Source organism: Ceratotherium simum, chromosome 18 (genome assembly GCF_057802395.1).
Source record: "Ceratotherium simum simum isolate JZ-2026a chromosome 18, ASM5780239v1, whole genome shotgun sequence".
NCBI lineage: Eukaryota > Metazoa > Chordata > Mammalia > Perissodactyla > Rhinocerotidae > Ceratotherium > Ceratotherium simum.
The window spans coordinates 52,684,755-52,701,586 of NC_141917.1; the positions used below are offsets into that span (position 1 = coordinate 52,684,755).

The window sequence follows — 16,832 nt, forward strand, 5'->3', positions numbered from 1 at the left end:
GTGCCTGATCATATTAAGAGGATTTTTGATGACAGAAATGTAGAAAAATAAGCAAATGCAAAAGGAATGCTTATTAACTCCAGGAAGACAAATTTATACAAGAAAGGAAATAGAGCTATGCTTTACATGGCCCAGCTGTGAGCAATATTTATAATGTGAAATAAAAAAACATCAGTTTCTAACCAAAAATTTGGGTTTAACTCTATTGGGAGGAATAGAAAAGAGGAAGTGCATGTGGTCAGGAGGTGGAAGGGGTAGTGTAAGAGCTTAATTCTCATCTTCTGTGGTACAAAGTCAACAGATAATCTCTAAAACTGGAAAACTACAAAATACTGTAAGCTTGTTACTTAGGAATATGCAGACAATGGGAGAGAACAACTAAAGGAGTAGAACGTGGTTTCTCGGGGCACTGGGCAAATGGCAGAGTAGGGAGTTGCTATTTTTCATTGTACGTTTATAAAACTATTTGACTTTTTAACCCAAGGACATTTATTACTTTGATTAAAATGATGCACGCACATGAATTCTGAGATCCCTCGTGTGTGTGTGTGTGTGTGCACGCATGCTTTGTGTTTTTACTGTGCCTTAAGTCATATAGGTTTGGAGGGGTGGCAGTGTTTAGACTTTCTGCTTAAGCTCCCCGGGGGTGAGTCAGGCTCACGTGATGTGAAGGAACTCTGCAGCCACCTGCACTTCTAAGCCGCCTGAAGCTGCGCTTTGGGCTTTAAGATGTGCTTGTTGAGCGCTAGATCACATTTGCATCTGCTGCAGCGTGGTGTCTTTGCCCTGCTACTGTGATAAGCTTCAGTTCACCATTCTCATTTTTTCCATGTAAATGCACAGCTTACAATGTCGCTAGGAATATTCACGAGCCCACCGTGGAATGAGCACAGCAAACAGCCCCTCATAGAGAAAGCTTCTGCCCAATATCACAATTAAAAGAATTCTAGGGACTGGCTCTATGGCGTAGTGGTTAAGTGTGCGCGCTCCGCTGCTGGTGGCCCGGGTTCGGATCCCGGACGCGCACCGACACACCACTTGTCAAGCCATGCTGTGGCGGCCTCCCATATAAAGTGGAGGAAGATGGGCACAGATGTTAACCCAGGGCCAGTCTTCCTCAGCAAAAAGAGGAGGATTGGCATGGATGTTAGCTCAGGGCTGATCTTCCTCACAAAAAAAAAAAAAAAATTCTATATCCAAGATGAGGGTTTTTCTTCCAGAGATTTACGTTGTGTTATCTTTTAATTAAATTGTGTCAGTGTGTGTAGGGCTCCCTACTAAGAAGCTTTCAGGAGAACACTCTCCTCATAAACTGACAAGTAAATAAATGAATATATGTTTAATATATTTCATATTTTTCCTAATTTCCCAGCTCTTTTTAAGGTGTTTGGAATTAAGAGAAGAGAGCTTCCATTGTATACATCAAAGACTCTTCCTTTCTAAGTCATAAAAATGTTTTTATATTAAAAGTGGGATCCTACTCTTTAGTAGGATCTACCATCGTATCACTGTTTCACTGTTTCATCATATGACTGACAGAGGTGTGAACTGAAAACACTGATATTGTCAGGAGGCAGGGGTGCTTCTGAGTGCAGAGTCTGATCGGTTGTCTCCTGTTTTCGCTCTAGGAGGAGATCCCTTTTCAAAAAACTAGCCAAGCAGCCTTCTCCTTTACTCCACACCAGCCGAAGTTTCTCCTGTCTGAATCGATCCCTGTCATCAGGGGAGAGCCTCCCGGGGTCCCCCACTCACAGCTTGTCTCCCCGATCCCCTACGCCCAGCTATCGCTCCACCCCCGACTTCCCATCTGGTGAGTGAGGGTCCTGGCCTAGACAGCAGGGAGAGCTGAGAGGAGGTCAGAGTCACCCCCTGAGATTCTGAAAGACATGAGGCTTATTCCAACTTAAGGAAGAAGGCTGAGGACATAAATGACAGAGAACAGGATTTACAGGGAGGTCATGAGATATGGCTCTTTGGACCATTAAAATAAGACAGGAAGTATTGGGTTCAACCGTGGAGTGGGGGAGGTTTATCTGAAAAGTGTTTATTCATTAGAATTAGATGCCCAGGCAATTTGCTGACCTTTACCTGACCTCACCTAAAACAGTTTGGCTGGAAGCATGGAAAGAAAAAGGAAGGTGGCCGTTGCTCACAGCATTCTGTTTTCCACCCACAGGTACCAACTCCTCCCAGAGCAGCTCCCCAAGTTCCAGTGCCCCCAATTCCCCAGCAGGGTCAGGACACATCCGGCCCAGCACTCTCCATGGTCTGGCCCCCAAGCTCAGTGGGCAGCGATACCGGTCCGGAAGGCGTAAGTCAGCTGGCAACATCCCGCTCTCCCCCCTGGCCCGGACACCCTCTCCAACTCCACAGCCCACCTCCCCGCAGCGGTCACCGTCACCTCTGCTGGGACACTCACTGGGCAATTCCAAGATCGCTCAAGCCTTTCCTAGCAAGATGCACTCCCCTCCCACCATCGTCAGACATATCGTGAGGCCCAAGAGCGCAGAGCCCCCACGGTCCCCGCTGCTCAAGCGTGTGCAGTCGGAGGAGAAGCTCTCTCCCGCCTATGGCAGCGACAAGAAGCACCTGTGTTCCCGCAAGCACAGCCTGGAGGTGACCCAGGAGGAGGTGCAGCGGGAGCCATCCCAGCGGGAAGTGACCTTGCAGAGCCTGGAGGAGAACGTGTGTGACGCACCCTCGCTCACCCGGGCCCGGCCTGTGGAACAAGGCTGCCTGAAACGCCCCGTCTCCCGGAAGCTGGGAAGGCAGGAGTCCATGGAAGACGTGGACCGAGAGAAGCTGAAGGCCAAGGTGGTGGTGAAGAAAGCAGGCGGCTTCCCAGAGAAGCAAGAATCCCACCAGAAATCCCACGGACTTGGTAGTGATTTGGAAAACCTCTCTACTTTTAGGCTAGAAGAGAGAGAGAAGAAAATACATCCAAAGGCTTTAGAAAGGTCAAATCATTTTGAAAACAAAGCAGCCATGCCGGAGGCCCAGTCCCTGGGCAGTCTGCTGAAAGATGCTCTTCACAAGCAGGCCAGCGTGCGAGCCAGTGAGGGCGTCACCTCAGACGGGGCAGCAGCTAGCTACAGCCTAGCACCCGGGGACCATGGCCAGGGCACCTGTGACTTCAAGCGAGCCTCCGCTCCTGGCACCCTCCAAGACGGTCTCTGTCACTCCACTGATAGGTCCACCTCTGGGAAGGGGGAAAACATGGAGAAGGCCCCCCAGGCCAAGGAGTGTCTCCGATGTGAGAAGTTAGACAGCAAGCTGGCCAATATTGATTACCTCCGAAAGAAGATGTCACTTGAAGACAAAGATGACGGCCTCTGCACTGTGCTCAAGCCCAAGATGACATCTAGTGGCCATGAATGCCCGCCTGGGAACACAGTCCGGCCCATGCAGCAGGAGGCCCCGCCAGCCTCCGAGAGCCGGGCATTCATCAGTGGCGCCCACGCAGCTCAGATTAGTGCTGTCTCTTTTGTCCCTCTCAAGGCCTTAGCTGGCCGGGTGGACGGCGGAGCAGAGAAGCCAGGACTGGCTGCTCCTGAGTCGCCTGTCCGGAAAAGCCCCTCGGAGTACAAGCTGGAAGGTAGGTCTGTGTCATGCCTGAAGCCAATTGAGGGCACTTTGGACATTGCTCTCCTCTCTGGACCTCAGGCCTCCAAGACAGAGCTGCTTTCCCCAGAGCCTGCGCAGAGCCCCAGCCCGGGCAGTGACATAGGGCCCTCTGTGCCACCTGCTCTCCCCAGCAGTGGGGGCAAGAAAGGTGAAATTTCGGGTCAGAGGGAGCCTTCCCCTGCCAGCTTTAAGATGAATAAATCCTACCTGCTTGAGCCTCGGTTCCCACCACCCAGTCGGGGCCTCCAGAATGCACCAGCAGCTTCCCTGCCCGACCCAGAGCTGAAGCGGGACAGAAGAGTCTCTCATGCTGCCAGGGGCCCCGTGACGATCGCGGAAAATGATCCGCAGCGGAGAGAGGGCGGCCTCAGCAAGCACCAAGACCACAGCCCCGACACTATGCGCCTTCCCTTCCTGGGGCAGAACCTCCATGTTGCCGACCCACCCAGGCTGCACAGCCCCCTCCCACCTGAAGGTGCCCCCTCGAGGGAGAAGCTGGGCCTGAGGGAGTCATCTGAGAGGGGCCCTTCCACAGCCAGAAGCGAGCGGGCTGCTGCAAGGGCTGACGTCTGCAGAGACCCCTCTGTGGAGCTGCGTCCTCCGGAAGCTAAGACCAGTGACAAGTCCAAAAATCTCCACTCTGCAGGAAGGGCCTGCCCAGATCTCTACACACAGACCCAGGCCGTGGAGAAAGCATGGGAGCCTTGTGGGAAAACGATCCACAAAGATGGCCGAGATGAGGGGAGGTTCCTGGCCAGGGAGGACTCCTCTTTGTACTCAGTGGGGCCTCTTTGGGAGAGGGAGCTGGGCAAGGGAAGAAGTGGTGTGGAACCCAAGCCTGAAGCCTCTCCTGCCAGGCAGTCTCTGCAGCCTCCCGGGACTGGGAGTGGGAAGAGCGGAAAGCTCTCCGGTTTCCCGTCTTTGCAGAAAGATGGTCCCAAGGAACCAGAAAGGAAAGAACAGCCTCTACAAAAGCATCTTAGCAGTAGCTCTCAGCCCCCACCGATTACCAAAGAACTGCCTAGCCTGGCCGCTCGGCAGCACTGCAGTGCACCAAGCCCCCCTTCAGGCAGAGAGCCGGGGAGCAAGCCTGGTGCTGCAGAACCCAGCCTGGGCCTCCAGGAGCCTCCCAAGCCTGCTGCTGTGCACAGTGAAAGCAGCAGCCACAAGCCCAGGCCTGGCCCGGACCTGGGCCCTCCAAAGTCTAAGCCCCCAGACAGGCCCCTCTCCTCTCAGAAGCCAAGCACTGGGCCTGTGGTGGGCAAAGAGCCTGGCACTCAGCCCCCCTGTGGCCCCAGCCGAGAGGGGAAGGGCAGCAGTAAGGGTATGTTGGATGCGTTACCCGCCCTCCCAGGCTCCCGGAGCACAGCCAGTGATGCGATTGGCCAGGGAGGAGGTGGGCCCTCAGTCCCGCTGCACACCGAAGGGGGTCCTCTAGACACTAAGCTGAAACCTGCCAGTGGTGGGCATCCCCCGGAGATGCTGGAGAAGCCCGTGCATCTGCCACGGCAAGGACACCCAGCGGTTAGTGAGTCGGTAGACCAGAAACTTCCCACTGTCAGTGAAAAGCAAAACCTGTCTCCAAAGCACCCCAAACCATCCACTGTGAAAGACTGCCCCACTTTGTGCAAACAGACAGACAAGAGCCCAAGTCCGCAGGCCACGCCCACAGACAGGAAGGCCGAGGGGAAGCGATGCACAGAAGCACTTTATGTTCCAGCGGACGGCCGGAAGCTGGAGGCCAGCCTTCCCCTGGCGCCCGGCGAGGCCAGGCTGAAAGGCGCCGAGAGGCCGGCCGCGGCGGGCAAGGGCCTGCCGGAGGCCAAGGGGAAGGGGCTCGGTCCCCAGAAGCCACCGACTGAGGCAGGCAAGCCCAGCGGCATGAAGCGGTCGCCCTCAGCCACCGGGCAGAGTTCTTTCCGATCTGCCGGCCTCCCGGAGAAGTCGCTGAGCTCCTCCTCCAGTTTTCCTGAAGCCAGACCCGGAGTTCAAGAGGCCTCTGCAGCCAGCGGTGACACCTCGTCTGCCGGGGCCAACGGGGCCACGGCTGAGCCCGAAGCCTCCAGCACCAGGGACCATAGGAAGTCCCTGCCTGGGGGCGATGGCAGAACCCACATGACCAAGAGCGACTCTTTGCCATCCTTTCGGAGCGCCACCATCAGTCTGGAGTCGCACCACCCCAACACAAACGTGGCGGGGGGAGCCGGCCCCCAGGACAGGGCCCTCTTGGTAACTGCCACCGTAGGAGAAACCAAAGGGAAAGAGCCTGCCCCGGCCCAGCCTCCCCAGACTAGGAAACAGAATGTGGGCAGGGAGGTAACCAAGCTGTCCCCAGCTCCAAACCCTGACCGCCCCGTCGCCTTTTCCTCCGAGAAGGACTCTGTGGTACGGCAGAGGCGGGGGAAGGAGAGCTTGCGGAGCAGCCCTCACAAAAAGGCCTCGTGATGAGGCAGGGACCGTACGGGACAGGGGAGACCCCACCTGAATGTGTCACCGAGTCTTGGCTACCATGTGAAACCAGCACTGTGTGGGCGCGTCTGCCAGGCGGAGCCTGGAGCCTCACTGAGAAGGGGAGAGAGAGAGCGATGGAAAGAAAGAGGGGACTTCCAAATGCCTTCCCAATTGTAACCGGTAAAACTGTTACCAGATAGTGTTTGTACAAAAGAAAACAAAAAAAAACCTTTGCAGTTGAGGGTTGTTGAGGAAAAAGATTTTCTCTGTAAATATCTAGCAATGTGTTTGGTTTGGGATGTAGAGTTAATACCTTGCTGCTGATTGCGTCGTTTACTCCAGCTTTTTTTTAAGTAAGAGTTTTGCTTTACCACCTATCATGATGTAGTAAGGAAACAAAATGGTTACAGAGGGGTGTGTGTAAAAGAACAGCTGCACCCATGTGCGTGTGTGTACACATCCACCCACGTGTTTTGTTTTGTGGTTTAAGAGAATATTTCAAGGCTACATCTTTCTAGGTTAAAACGTTCTGAGTAGAGTTAAAGATGAAAGAAAGCCCTAAATACAGTAGATTGTGAGTTTTCATGTGTCTTTTTAACCAGAGATTTTGGTAGTACTGTATCTGGCTCCCTGTGTTTCCAGATCTAAAGCAAGAATTACTCTAATGGCTGCATTTGGAATCCTCCTCCATTAGGAATGGCTGGAAGAATGGAGCTAGCCGTTTTCATTTCACGGTCGTGGTAATGGACATTTTGATCCTGGGTCCAACTGTCTGAAAGGCCAGTTGTCCTTGTCTGTGGTGTGTTTGTCCGGTCTTCACCCTAGGTAGAACGGGGGCTATGAACACACGTGACTTCATTTCTGTTCCCTTGCTTTCCCTCCTTCTCATGCTCTTAAACTCAGGCCTTTATGCTATGAGTCACTAGTCCAAAAAGCACACAGTTTGTAGGAGTCCTGCGCCAGCCCTGCTTTTGAATAAAAAGGAAAATTACTGGCTGCACACAAATCTGCTAGTACTTAGGTTGAGTAATAAGCATCAGGCATTGGAAGAGGATTTAAATTTGCTTTTTTGAGGAAAAGGGGGGTGGATTTTGGCATCATAGCATATATATTAAGGAATAATCAGGACATCAGATACATTTTAATACATAGCTGGGGCCTTATGTTGTAGATGAAGCTTGCTGTTTTTAGCAAGTTCCTGGGTTTCACATTCTTTCCTGATGCATCGAGTAGCTCCATACATTTCATAACATGGTCTCTTTATTTGTATGCAAAAAAATACTGTATTAATAAAGAGCAGCATTTTTGTAACAAAAAGACTTGTTGGAGCTATTTGGTGCTTGAATGTGACTGTCCTTTTTACTTTTGCTAAGCCTTATTTAAATTTTCTATACCATGGAATATATAGAATTTGTCAAATCATTTTAGTGCTGATGGGGTTTTTTGTTTGTTTTCTGTTGCAGTTTTCCTGGTGGCTTCTTTTGTATTGTAAGACAGCACTTGCTGACATACGTACTAAGGCACTAAGAGAAATACACACAGATAAGTATTTATAAGCTGCTTGGGATCCAGAGCAGGATTTTTGGTTTTATTTTGTGAGAGAAAAAAATTACCAATAAATGCTAATCCAGCACCCAACCCCCGCACCCCCCCCCCCCCCCCGCCAGGGATGTCTTAGTATCTTCAGGCTATAAAATTGTTCATCTAAGCGCAGCATCATCCTACAGCCCTGTGTATTGTAAATCATTTACCAAGGCTGTAAACTCCACTCCAAAAACAAAGGCATAACTTAACCTACTGCCTGGTTGTCCTTCATTGGAAAAGAGGTTGGCAATGGCAAAAAAAGAAGAAAGTCTCCTTGCCCCTAATCTTTTTCCCCATGTAGTTTTAGCCTTTTCCCATCACTATGTTTTGAAGTTGTAGAAGAAACAAATATTTTACAAGAACTTAAATGAGTTTCAAAAGCGGTCTCAACGTTTATAATTCATATCTGTGTCTGGCGGTTGTCGTAACGCAGTCCTTCTGCACTCAGACATCGAGACAGGTCTGTCGGGGCGGGAGTTCATGGTTTACAGCCTTTGCTTTTCAACTGTCCAGTTTCCTTTAAAGCACAACTAGCTGCTTGTTTACAAATGATATTTTTTATGTATATTTTGTATAGTGTGTTATCATTTTTGCCAAATATGTTTTTGCATTTTGGATGAGTAAAGAGTACCTAAGGTTGCATTCATGTAATACCTGTTTGTTGTTGTAAACCTCTCCAATCAGCTGGTAGAAATTCTCCTGTGTTCTATTTGGTCCGTCTCCTGTGATTGTAAGATGTGCTCCTCGGTAGAACTCCCAGCTGTAGATTTACCAGCTTAAAAGTTTGTTAGGATCTGTGCAATAAAGTGTTTGTGGTCTTATTTTCTCTAAGAAATTCCCTATGGATGTCATAATTGTTGTATATTGAACAAATATTTATACTTATGCAGTTGCATAACATTGAAATAAAAATTTAGCATGAAAAGATAATGACTAAAAAGTTTTGTCCCATATACACACATCCATACCATCTCCAAAATGTTACTGACTATAACTCTATATTATGGAAAGCATGAGTTGTTACAGATTGCTTTTTGTTGAGTGGAATGGTTTGTTAATTTTTTTAAATTTACACAAACATGTTCCATCCTTCACGATCAAGTCTTCCTTTAACTCCTTCCTGTGTTTCCTACCAGCCTTCTTTCGTGCCTGCAGAACTTACCAACTTCCACGCCACACTCACCACCTTCCCTACAGTCTGGGGAAAGGTGTCCGTCCTTTCTCAGTGACGCCATTTCCTTGAGTTCTCCCCAAACCTTGCTCCATCAGTTACCGTTTCATCTTTCTTTTCCTCTCCTCCTTCCTGTCTCCTTCCTCCTAATTAAAAATCATTGAAACCATCAGGAAGGAAGGAAACAGCCTGACCTTTATTGTCCACTTTCTATACATCGGCTTAGTAGTGGGCAAGATGCTTTTCATCTTCCATCTCATTTGAGCCCTAACACAATCTTCAAACCAGATGGTGTTGGCGTCCCCATTTTACAGATGAGGAAACGGGCACGGACAGGCTATGTAATTTGCTTGATGCACACCCTGTAAAGAGAGCTTGGGTTAGAATCCAGACTTTTCTAAAAAGTTTAGATTTCTGTCTAAAGCTCTTGACCTTTCTAATCATTACCAGGTGTCATGTACTTGAATTCAGATCCAGGCCCCTCGGCAAATGATCTAAGCCATCTCATTTTTTCTTTCTTTACATGCAGAAAAATCATATGGTACAAAATTACAAGTTTGGTTATTGGTGGGAAACCGTGAGCCAAGGAAGCTAATCATTCTCTGTAATAGGGCTTCTTTATTAGTTCCAATTAATCAGTAAGCCATTTCCCATCTAGCTTTTTTGGTTCACAACACAAATGTAACATGAAAAAGTGTAGCTATTTTAACTACAGAACTTTGCTTCCTTCAATCTAGGCCAGGCCTTAAGGAACTCAATGGTAGGGTAGTTCTCTAAATTTAATTTTCCTCCTACCAGTATGTTTTTAACTCATTCTTCAAGACAATCATTTGTGTTATACCTCTCCTTCTCTACCTCCTACCCCAGTTAATGTCCACGTCTCATATATCTAGGAAAGCTAGAAATGACCACAGCTTTGTTGAACCTCAGTTTCATTGCTTTTTGCATGTTGCAAGTTAGTCAGTCTCGCCCACGTTCAAGTTCTCTGGCAGTTCAGACACCTCAGACCCCGGACTGGAGTCATTGGCACCAGTCCTCATAGGAAAACATGCAGCAGCATCTCTCTGATTTCTGGGACCGTGCAGTCCAAACGCCAAGCTCACCATCTTGTACGTCACCAGCGGATGGCAGTCACTCCCAGTACTTGATGCACACAAGCCCTTCAAAAGGGGAATCTGCTCCCAAGACTGAAGTTCCCTGTACACTCTCACATGCCAGTCAAGCCTGTTCAGATGTGGGGAAAAGAAAGATCTGCCGCGTATGGTTACTAGTCATTGCCCCACATGGCTTTCCAAAAAGTCTGTTAATATTGTAAAGCTGAAAAGCTCTAGCAAATATTCATCTGTTTGATTAAGGATTGCCCAGAGATGGCTGTCAGCAGCCAGGAGGTGAAGAATGAAGATGTTTGCAAGGCCTGAAGCAAGCATGTTGCAGCTACCAAGTCCCCATATGTCAGGCTGGCATCACCATATCCTCCAGCCCTAACCTGTCTAAATAAAAATCCTTTGCCTGAAAGTTCTGTCACTTTGGAATACATACGCTGTGTTAAACAGTACTGTGCTGAAGTGGCTTGCCCAGGCTGGAGACAGATTTACTCTTGTCGGGACTGAGGGCAATTCCTGTGGACGCCCACGCCACGCCCATCAGCGCGGGCCACCGTGTAGCGTGAGTCCCAGCTCCCCAACCTACTGCCCCATTCAGGTGGGGATCCTTAGCACAGCTGTACCTCCTTCTGTCCGCAAGGAAAAGGAAAGAGCAAGCCATGAAGCTTGAGCCTGACTATTTGCATTTGAAAACTCAAAGCCTTAGAAAAAGACTGCCTCCTTTTTCAGTACCTGTAAGTTCTCACAACCAATGACTTCTTTATTTGTAAAAACAAAAAGTCGTCTTTAAAAAAAAAAACCCTCATTTTCCCTTTATTGCACAATACACCGTAACTGAGGACAAATTAGAAACAGAAAAAAGCATGAAGAAAAATGTTTGAATCACTGCAATTCCACCAGCCACTCTCATTCTTCAATTTATATAGATTTTTTTGTTTTTCAAAACAAATGAAATGATAGTGGGCCTGAGGTTTGGTGCCCTGCTCTTTTGCTTGCTCTTAAATCATGAATCGATTTCAGTGTCTCTAAGATGCTTCTGCTGTGACAGCCGTGGGGCAGCTCATGATGTGGACGCCACCGCAGGGCAGCTCAGGTGCGGGTGATTGCGCTCATCCTCCTCTTCAGTTCTTGGCATATCAACCTTGGCTTAGGCCAAGGGTCGTTTCCTTTATCCCTACATGCCCTTTCATCCCCTCTCCCACCCCACAGACCACTGTGTTAATTGTTTATCTTTTTGTGTTCTTACAAAATATAGGCGTCATTGTTTTGTAGGCATGTATTTTTAATTTATAAAAATGATCATGTTAATATGTCATTTTGGGTTTGCTTGCTTTTTCCATCAAGCCCTATATGTTGATTTGCAAACTGGCCCCTGTACATGGAGGTCAAGAAGAGACCAAAGAAAGAGGCAGACCGCTCCAGATAGGTAGGTGGCAGGTTCAATGAGCAAGAGATCTTACATACAAGGCTTCTCTTGGACAGCCACAAGATGAGTAGATCTCCACACACCCCGCCCCCCACAAAATCCTAGAGGTGCATATAGAACCTTAACTGGGTTCAGTCACATATACCATCCAGATGGTCTCAACAACACATTGCTCTCTCAAGGCTGCATCCTTGAAAATGGCTCCCACTGTGGGAACGGTGGGCAGAGTGTACATTCCAAGAATGGGAGGGGGTGAGGAGCCTTTGATTGCCTGTGTCCAGCTCAGGAGTCAACCAGCAGTCACATCTGTCAACTTCCTCCACCACTATATGCTTAACATTCAACTACATTGCTGTAGCTGTATCTAGTGCCTTGCTTCTAATGCTGTATAGTACCCCATGATGAGAGTCTTCTGCATTTTACCTAACCATTTTCCTAGTGATGAACACTCAAATTGCTTTGAATTTCCCCCTCCATAAATAATGCTGCAATGAATATTGTTGTGGAAATGTGAAATTTTCTTGGGATACATACCTAGTGCAGAATTTGTGGGTCATCACATATTTAATTCGACTAATTATTGCCTCATGGTCCTAGAATGGCTACACCAGTATACACACCCATAAGCAGTGCTTGCAGTTCCTATAACTCCTCATCCCACCTACGCTATTATCCAGCTTTCTCTTTTTGCCAGGCTAATAGACATAAAACTTTATCTCATTTTAACTTGTATTTCTCCAATTCCTAGTAGAATCAACATGTTTATAATGTTGTTATCCCACCCAAAAACATGGACTGTCTCCCATTTATTCAGACCATCCCCTAATTTATTTCATCATTTATCTGTTGTTGGATATTTAGGTTGTTTCCAAGGACCGGAGAAAGAGGAAAAGGGAGACACAAGCTGTTTAGAGACCCCGTAAAACAACATGAAGGGAGACGGAGATGGATCTCTGGTGGCCACAGTCCTCTGCTTGCCTTTGCAGGATCTAGTACCATGTCTTGAATAGTCAAATGCTTAGAGAATATTATCTGAAGATGGAGAGGATGAGAGGAGGATGTTCCATGAAGTTCACTGCTTAATCTTTCATAAGCAATAACGGCTTCTAAAAATAATCTGTCAATGAGTCCTTTCCTTTTTCAAGACCCACAATATTTAATAAATGCTTTCTGGTTGTAAATAGCTCGGCTGGAGTGGGAGTGGGTGGGGGTAGGAGGGAGAGCAGGGTAGTTTAGGAGCAGACTCTTGTGGCCTGGCAGTGACCACAGAAGAGACTAACGAGCTGCCTGCCTAGGATGTCTCACCCTCGGATTTGAAGGCTCCTTAGCCCTTTTTTCCCAATTTTTTAAGAAAACTTCCTCTGCCAGGATATGGAGCAGTTCTTCAGCTCATTTGACTCACGGAGCCTAACACATGCTTCTGCTATTGGTTGATAAAGTTAAGATTAGAGAATAATTTCACATGAAATCATTTAGCTGCAAGTCCAGGGGCAACCTCAGTCCAGCAGAATCCCAATATCTAAGGGTGGGTGGGGCACAGGAATCTGTTTTATAAAGAATCCTCCGGATGATTCTGCTGATAAACCAGTATCTGGGAGCTCTGGGAGCTACACTGGGCCGGCCCATTCCTCTGCAACCTTCAGGCTAACTCTCCCCAGATTACACATTCTAACTCTTAACGTATCAGGCAATTGATTCCAGCTCAACACTCGGGACCCACAGTCGTGACTTGCTTAAATCTAACCGCATCCTCTCTTGCTGTAATTCAAGTTAATTTTTTCTTCAGCATTCAGGACAGATAGAAAACAACGTCAGCTACCTGTCTTGCATCCTATACTAATATACAAAAACATTAAAAAGCCATTTATTTAATACCTTTGTAAACTTCAAAATTGCAAACAAACACTTATTGGGGAATTGGACTAGCAGGAATGATAAGATGGTTTGCTGTCTTGGAACTTTACAGGTAATGCCTGTGTTTGGGTCTGTGCTGGGTTCAGTTAGCAGCAATGGCCGCTGGCACAGGGGAAAGGTATAATTTGCTCCCAGATTGTGAGAGTTGCAGCTCACGCAGGGAGTCCTCTGTGAGGAAGGCCAGTCAGCCTTTATGGACTTCAGTGCTGTTTGCCTCAGTACGCTTTGAAATGCAGGGTCAGCTCACTGAGCTACAACCTGCAATAATAACCCATTTTTATAGGAGTAGCTTGTCAGAGCAACAACAACATGCCATACATAAAACTGATAATCACACCATGTCTACAGATTCTATCCTAGTAACCAGGATAAAGCAATAAAATTGACAGCAGCCATCAAAAAGCTCCCTTTCTGACTTTGTCGGATGAATTTACCGTTGCTTAAAACAGAGGAGCTGTCACAAAGCCCTAGATCAGTGTGCAGTTATGGCGTAGCAAGTTGCATTGTGTGGAAGGGTCTCATGCCCTAGAAATGAAAGCAAGATGGGCGATTACATTGTGCTAGGGCTCAGGACCCTATAGTATTTAGTGTGATGCAATCCACATCAGAGAGGTTCTACAGAATGCTTTTGGTTTTCCAAGTTACACATTAAATGTTACGGAGGACAATGTGGCTATGGAGTGGTGGGTCAGCAATTAGTATTTTCCCTCTGCAGCTTAAATCCTTAAGGTAGGAAGAAGCTTAAATTTGCTAGAATACACAGAGAACTCAGTGGGTTGGTGCTGTCTTAGACTGGATTCTTAGAGTGTGGACTTCCATACTCTTGTGATATAAAGGAAGGAAGGAAAGCACAAAATAACTAATGAAGGAGGGAAGCACAGAGGGAGAGAAGGTGCAAAGGAAAAAAGGAAGGGAAGGAACAGCAAGGAAAGAAAAGGGACAGAGAAAAAAGAGGAAAGGGAGGGAGGGACCAGTGAGCATGGTTTTTGCGTCTTCACGGTCACCGTATTCACCAGGAATACTTCCTGAACTTTCCGGAGCTGGTCATCTAATTTGCTAACAAACAAATGAACAAAATTAACAAAACAAAATAACTATGTGTCCTGCAACATTCCTGCCTGAATTCCCAATGGTGAATGATTCCTGCACAGGAGTGGGCAGCGCGGGTTGCTGTGGTCAGCGGGACGTGCTCTCTCTGACTTGGGAGGGTTGGCTGTCTGACCTGTCTAAACCGACACTGCCTTCAGGTCTTAGAACGAGGGGCCCTTACTGTAGCAGCAGTTAGGAAGCTGCCTAGAGGAGCCCTGCTCTGCACACATAGGGAGCCTGGCTAGGGCAGCCATGCCCACTTCCGCATTGGGTCCCTTCTGAGCCCAAAACTCGCTGAGAAAAGGCTTTGGTCGCTGCCAGACTCAAGGCCAATACCAACCCAGCAGTAGCTTGGATTGGCCTTCTCAGAATGATGCCCCACCATCCTAGGCCAGGGAAGGAAGAAAGGTGGCTGAGGGCATGTGTCCCAGTGTCCTCTGACTTCCAGCCGCTTTCCTCTTGAACACACACCATTAAATGACTGCCTCTCCAATGCTCCCTCAGGAAAGCTCCCTTCTCAGGCACTTGTTTTCCCAAATGCTGGTATTCAAGATAATTAAAGCAGTTAATTGTGTGATGTTTCATTTCATTAGCAGAGTAGTGCTCTGCTTTTCCTCTCTCACCAGGCCCAGGCTACCCAGGGTGCAGAGGGATTTGGTACCCATTTATCTCTGCCACCTCTCTCGGCTTTGAAGGAAGGATGCCTTTGAGCCTAGGAGTTGGGGATGTCAACTGGTGTCCTGAGTCCTATCAGCAGTTCTAGCAAATTAATCAAACCCAAGGAGGGAGTCATTGGAGCTTCCAATCCTTAGCATGTAGTTCAGAAGCACAGGTGACAACCTGAACTTGCGATTGGCATCTGAAGGGGAGGGGGGAGCAGTCTTTTGGGACTGAGCCTTAACCTGTGGGAGCTGATGCCACCTCTAGGTAGGTAGTGCCAGAACTGAGTTGAGTTGTAGGACATCCAGCTGGTGTCTGAGAATTGCTTGTTGGTGTGGGGAAAATAACCCACATTGGAATTGGGGTCAGAATCATAGCCCTCAACCTAAGGGCTAATAAATTCTGATTGGATATTAAAGTGAATTAATTTTTACTTTGACATCCAATCAGAATTTTATAACTGAATTCACCATCTCTAGCCTGAAATTGGTTATAGAACTTAATCAAGGCCTTCTAAATGCAACACCTGTGTACAAGAGTTCTCAACTCTTGTCCAGCAATGCAGACTGCTGAAGATAAGACCTGCATGAGTGTGACCCTTTGGGCCTTGGGAATGCCTAAGTCACAACCCTGCCAGCTTCCCTGTCATCTTTCTTTAACTGCATTCAGTGGTCCTGTCCCCTTCCTGTCACTGGTACAACCTTTGCTGACACCCCCAGCCTCAACAGAAACCATTCACTCAGCTAGTTCGTCTTATTCCCGACAGCTAGTGTGCAGGGACGCCTTCTTCCACTAGTTTTCTTTATAAATGTGCCATCTCAATTGCTGTCCCCAGTGAATAGGCTTTTTTTGTGTGTGTGAGGAAGATCAGCCCTGAGCTAACATCCATGCCAATGCTCCTCTTTTTGCTAAGGAAGAGCGGCTCTGAGCTAACATCTATTGCCAATCCTCCTCCTTTTTTTTTCCCCAAAGCCCCAGTAGATAGTTGTATGTCATAGTTGCACATCCCACTAGTTGCTGTATGTGGGACGCCGCCTCAGCATGGCCGGACAAGCGGTGCGTTGGTGCGCGCCCGGGATCTGAACCCGGGCCGCCAGTAGTGGAGCACACATACTTAACCGCTAAGCCACGGGGCCGGCCCCTGAATAGGCTTTTGAGGGCTGGCCCATCATTTGTCTCATGGTTCCTGTGGGAAAGAAGATTCTGAGGACCAGACACCCAAATGAGAAGGGCATTTGGCCCACAGCCCACCTGTAAATTATGTAACATAAGAGCAAGAACACCAGATAGGCAGAAGGAGCCTCCTGGTTCTGGAGTGAGGGGGGCCAGTGCAGCAGAAATCATAAACCTTGAGGGAGGGGTGTCAGGCCAGGGTGGGGGCTTTTTTTGAAGATATTTGCACCTTAGTGGCATTGTAGAGACCTTAGAGACCTAAGGATTAAGGAGGTTCATGGAGTAAATTTGATGGCAAAGTTCGTTTCTCAGCCTCTTTTAAAAAAATTCATTGTTTTCCCTTTTTCATTTAAAATAAGCATTGAGACGTTATCCCCAATAAGCTTCCCAAATGGCTACATTACTGAGAACTCAGACACAAGCCTGAGCACGAGAGAGAGAGTCGGGGTCCTGGGGTCACTGAGATGTAGGAGTTGATAATCTCCTTTTGGGGACAGGGCGGGAGGTACTTCGAGGGATGTCCATGCACGGAAGGGAGACGGCCTCCTGGTGGGTTCCTCTCCCAGCCTTTCTCTGCCATGGATCCTCCCTTAACCCCCACCCACCTGCCATGGGAGGAAATGGCTGTGGCTCTCAC

The 16,832-nt window shown here is 48.0% G+C and overlaps 1 protein-coding gene across 10 annotated transcripts in view; it reads left to right on the forward strand.

Annotated features, from left to right (window-relative positions):
* Positions 1–16,710, forward strand: part of MAST4 (microtubule associated serine/threonine kinase family member 4) — a 550,605-nt gene extending 533,895 nt beyond the window's left edge. For 5 of the 10 annotated variants that reach the window (XM_087443354.1, XM_087443356.1, XM_087443355.1 and 2 more), the window contains 2 exons: positions 1,629–1,810; positions 2,177–16,709. In XM_087443354.1, the coding sequence (XP_087299480.1) occupies positions 1,629–1,810; positions 2,177–6,069 (4,075 nt within the window). In that variant the 3' untranslated portion in view covers positions 6,070–16,709. Of the gene's footprint in view, positions 1–1,628; positions 1,811–2,176 lie in introns of all 10 variants that reach the window. The other 5 variants (XM_087443357.1, XM_087443358.1, XM_087443359.1 and 2 more) reach the window with 2 other exon arrangements.
* Positions 16,711–16,832: the final 122 nt, after the last annotated feature.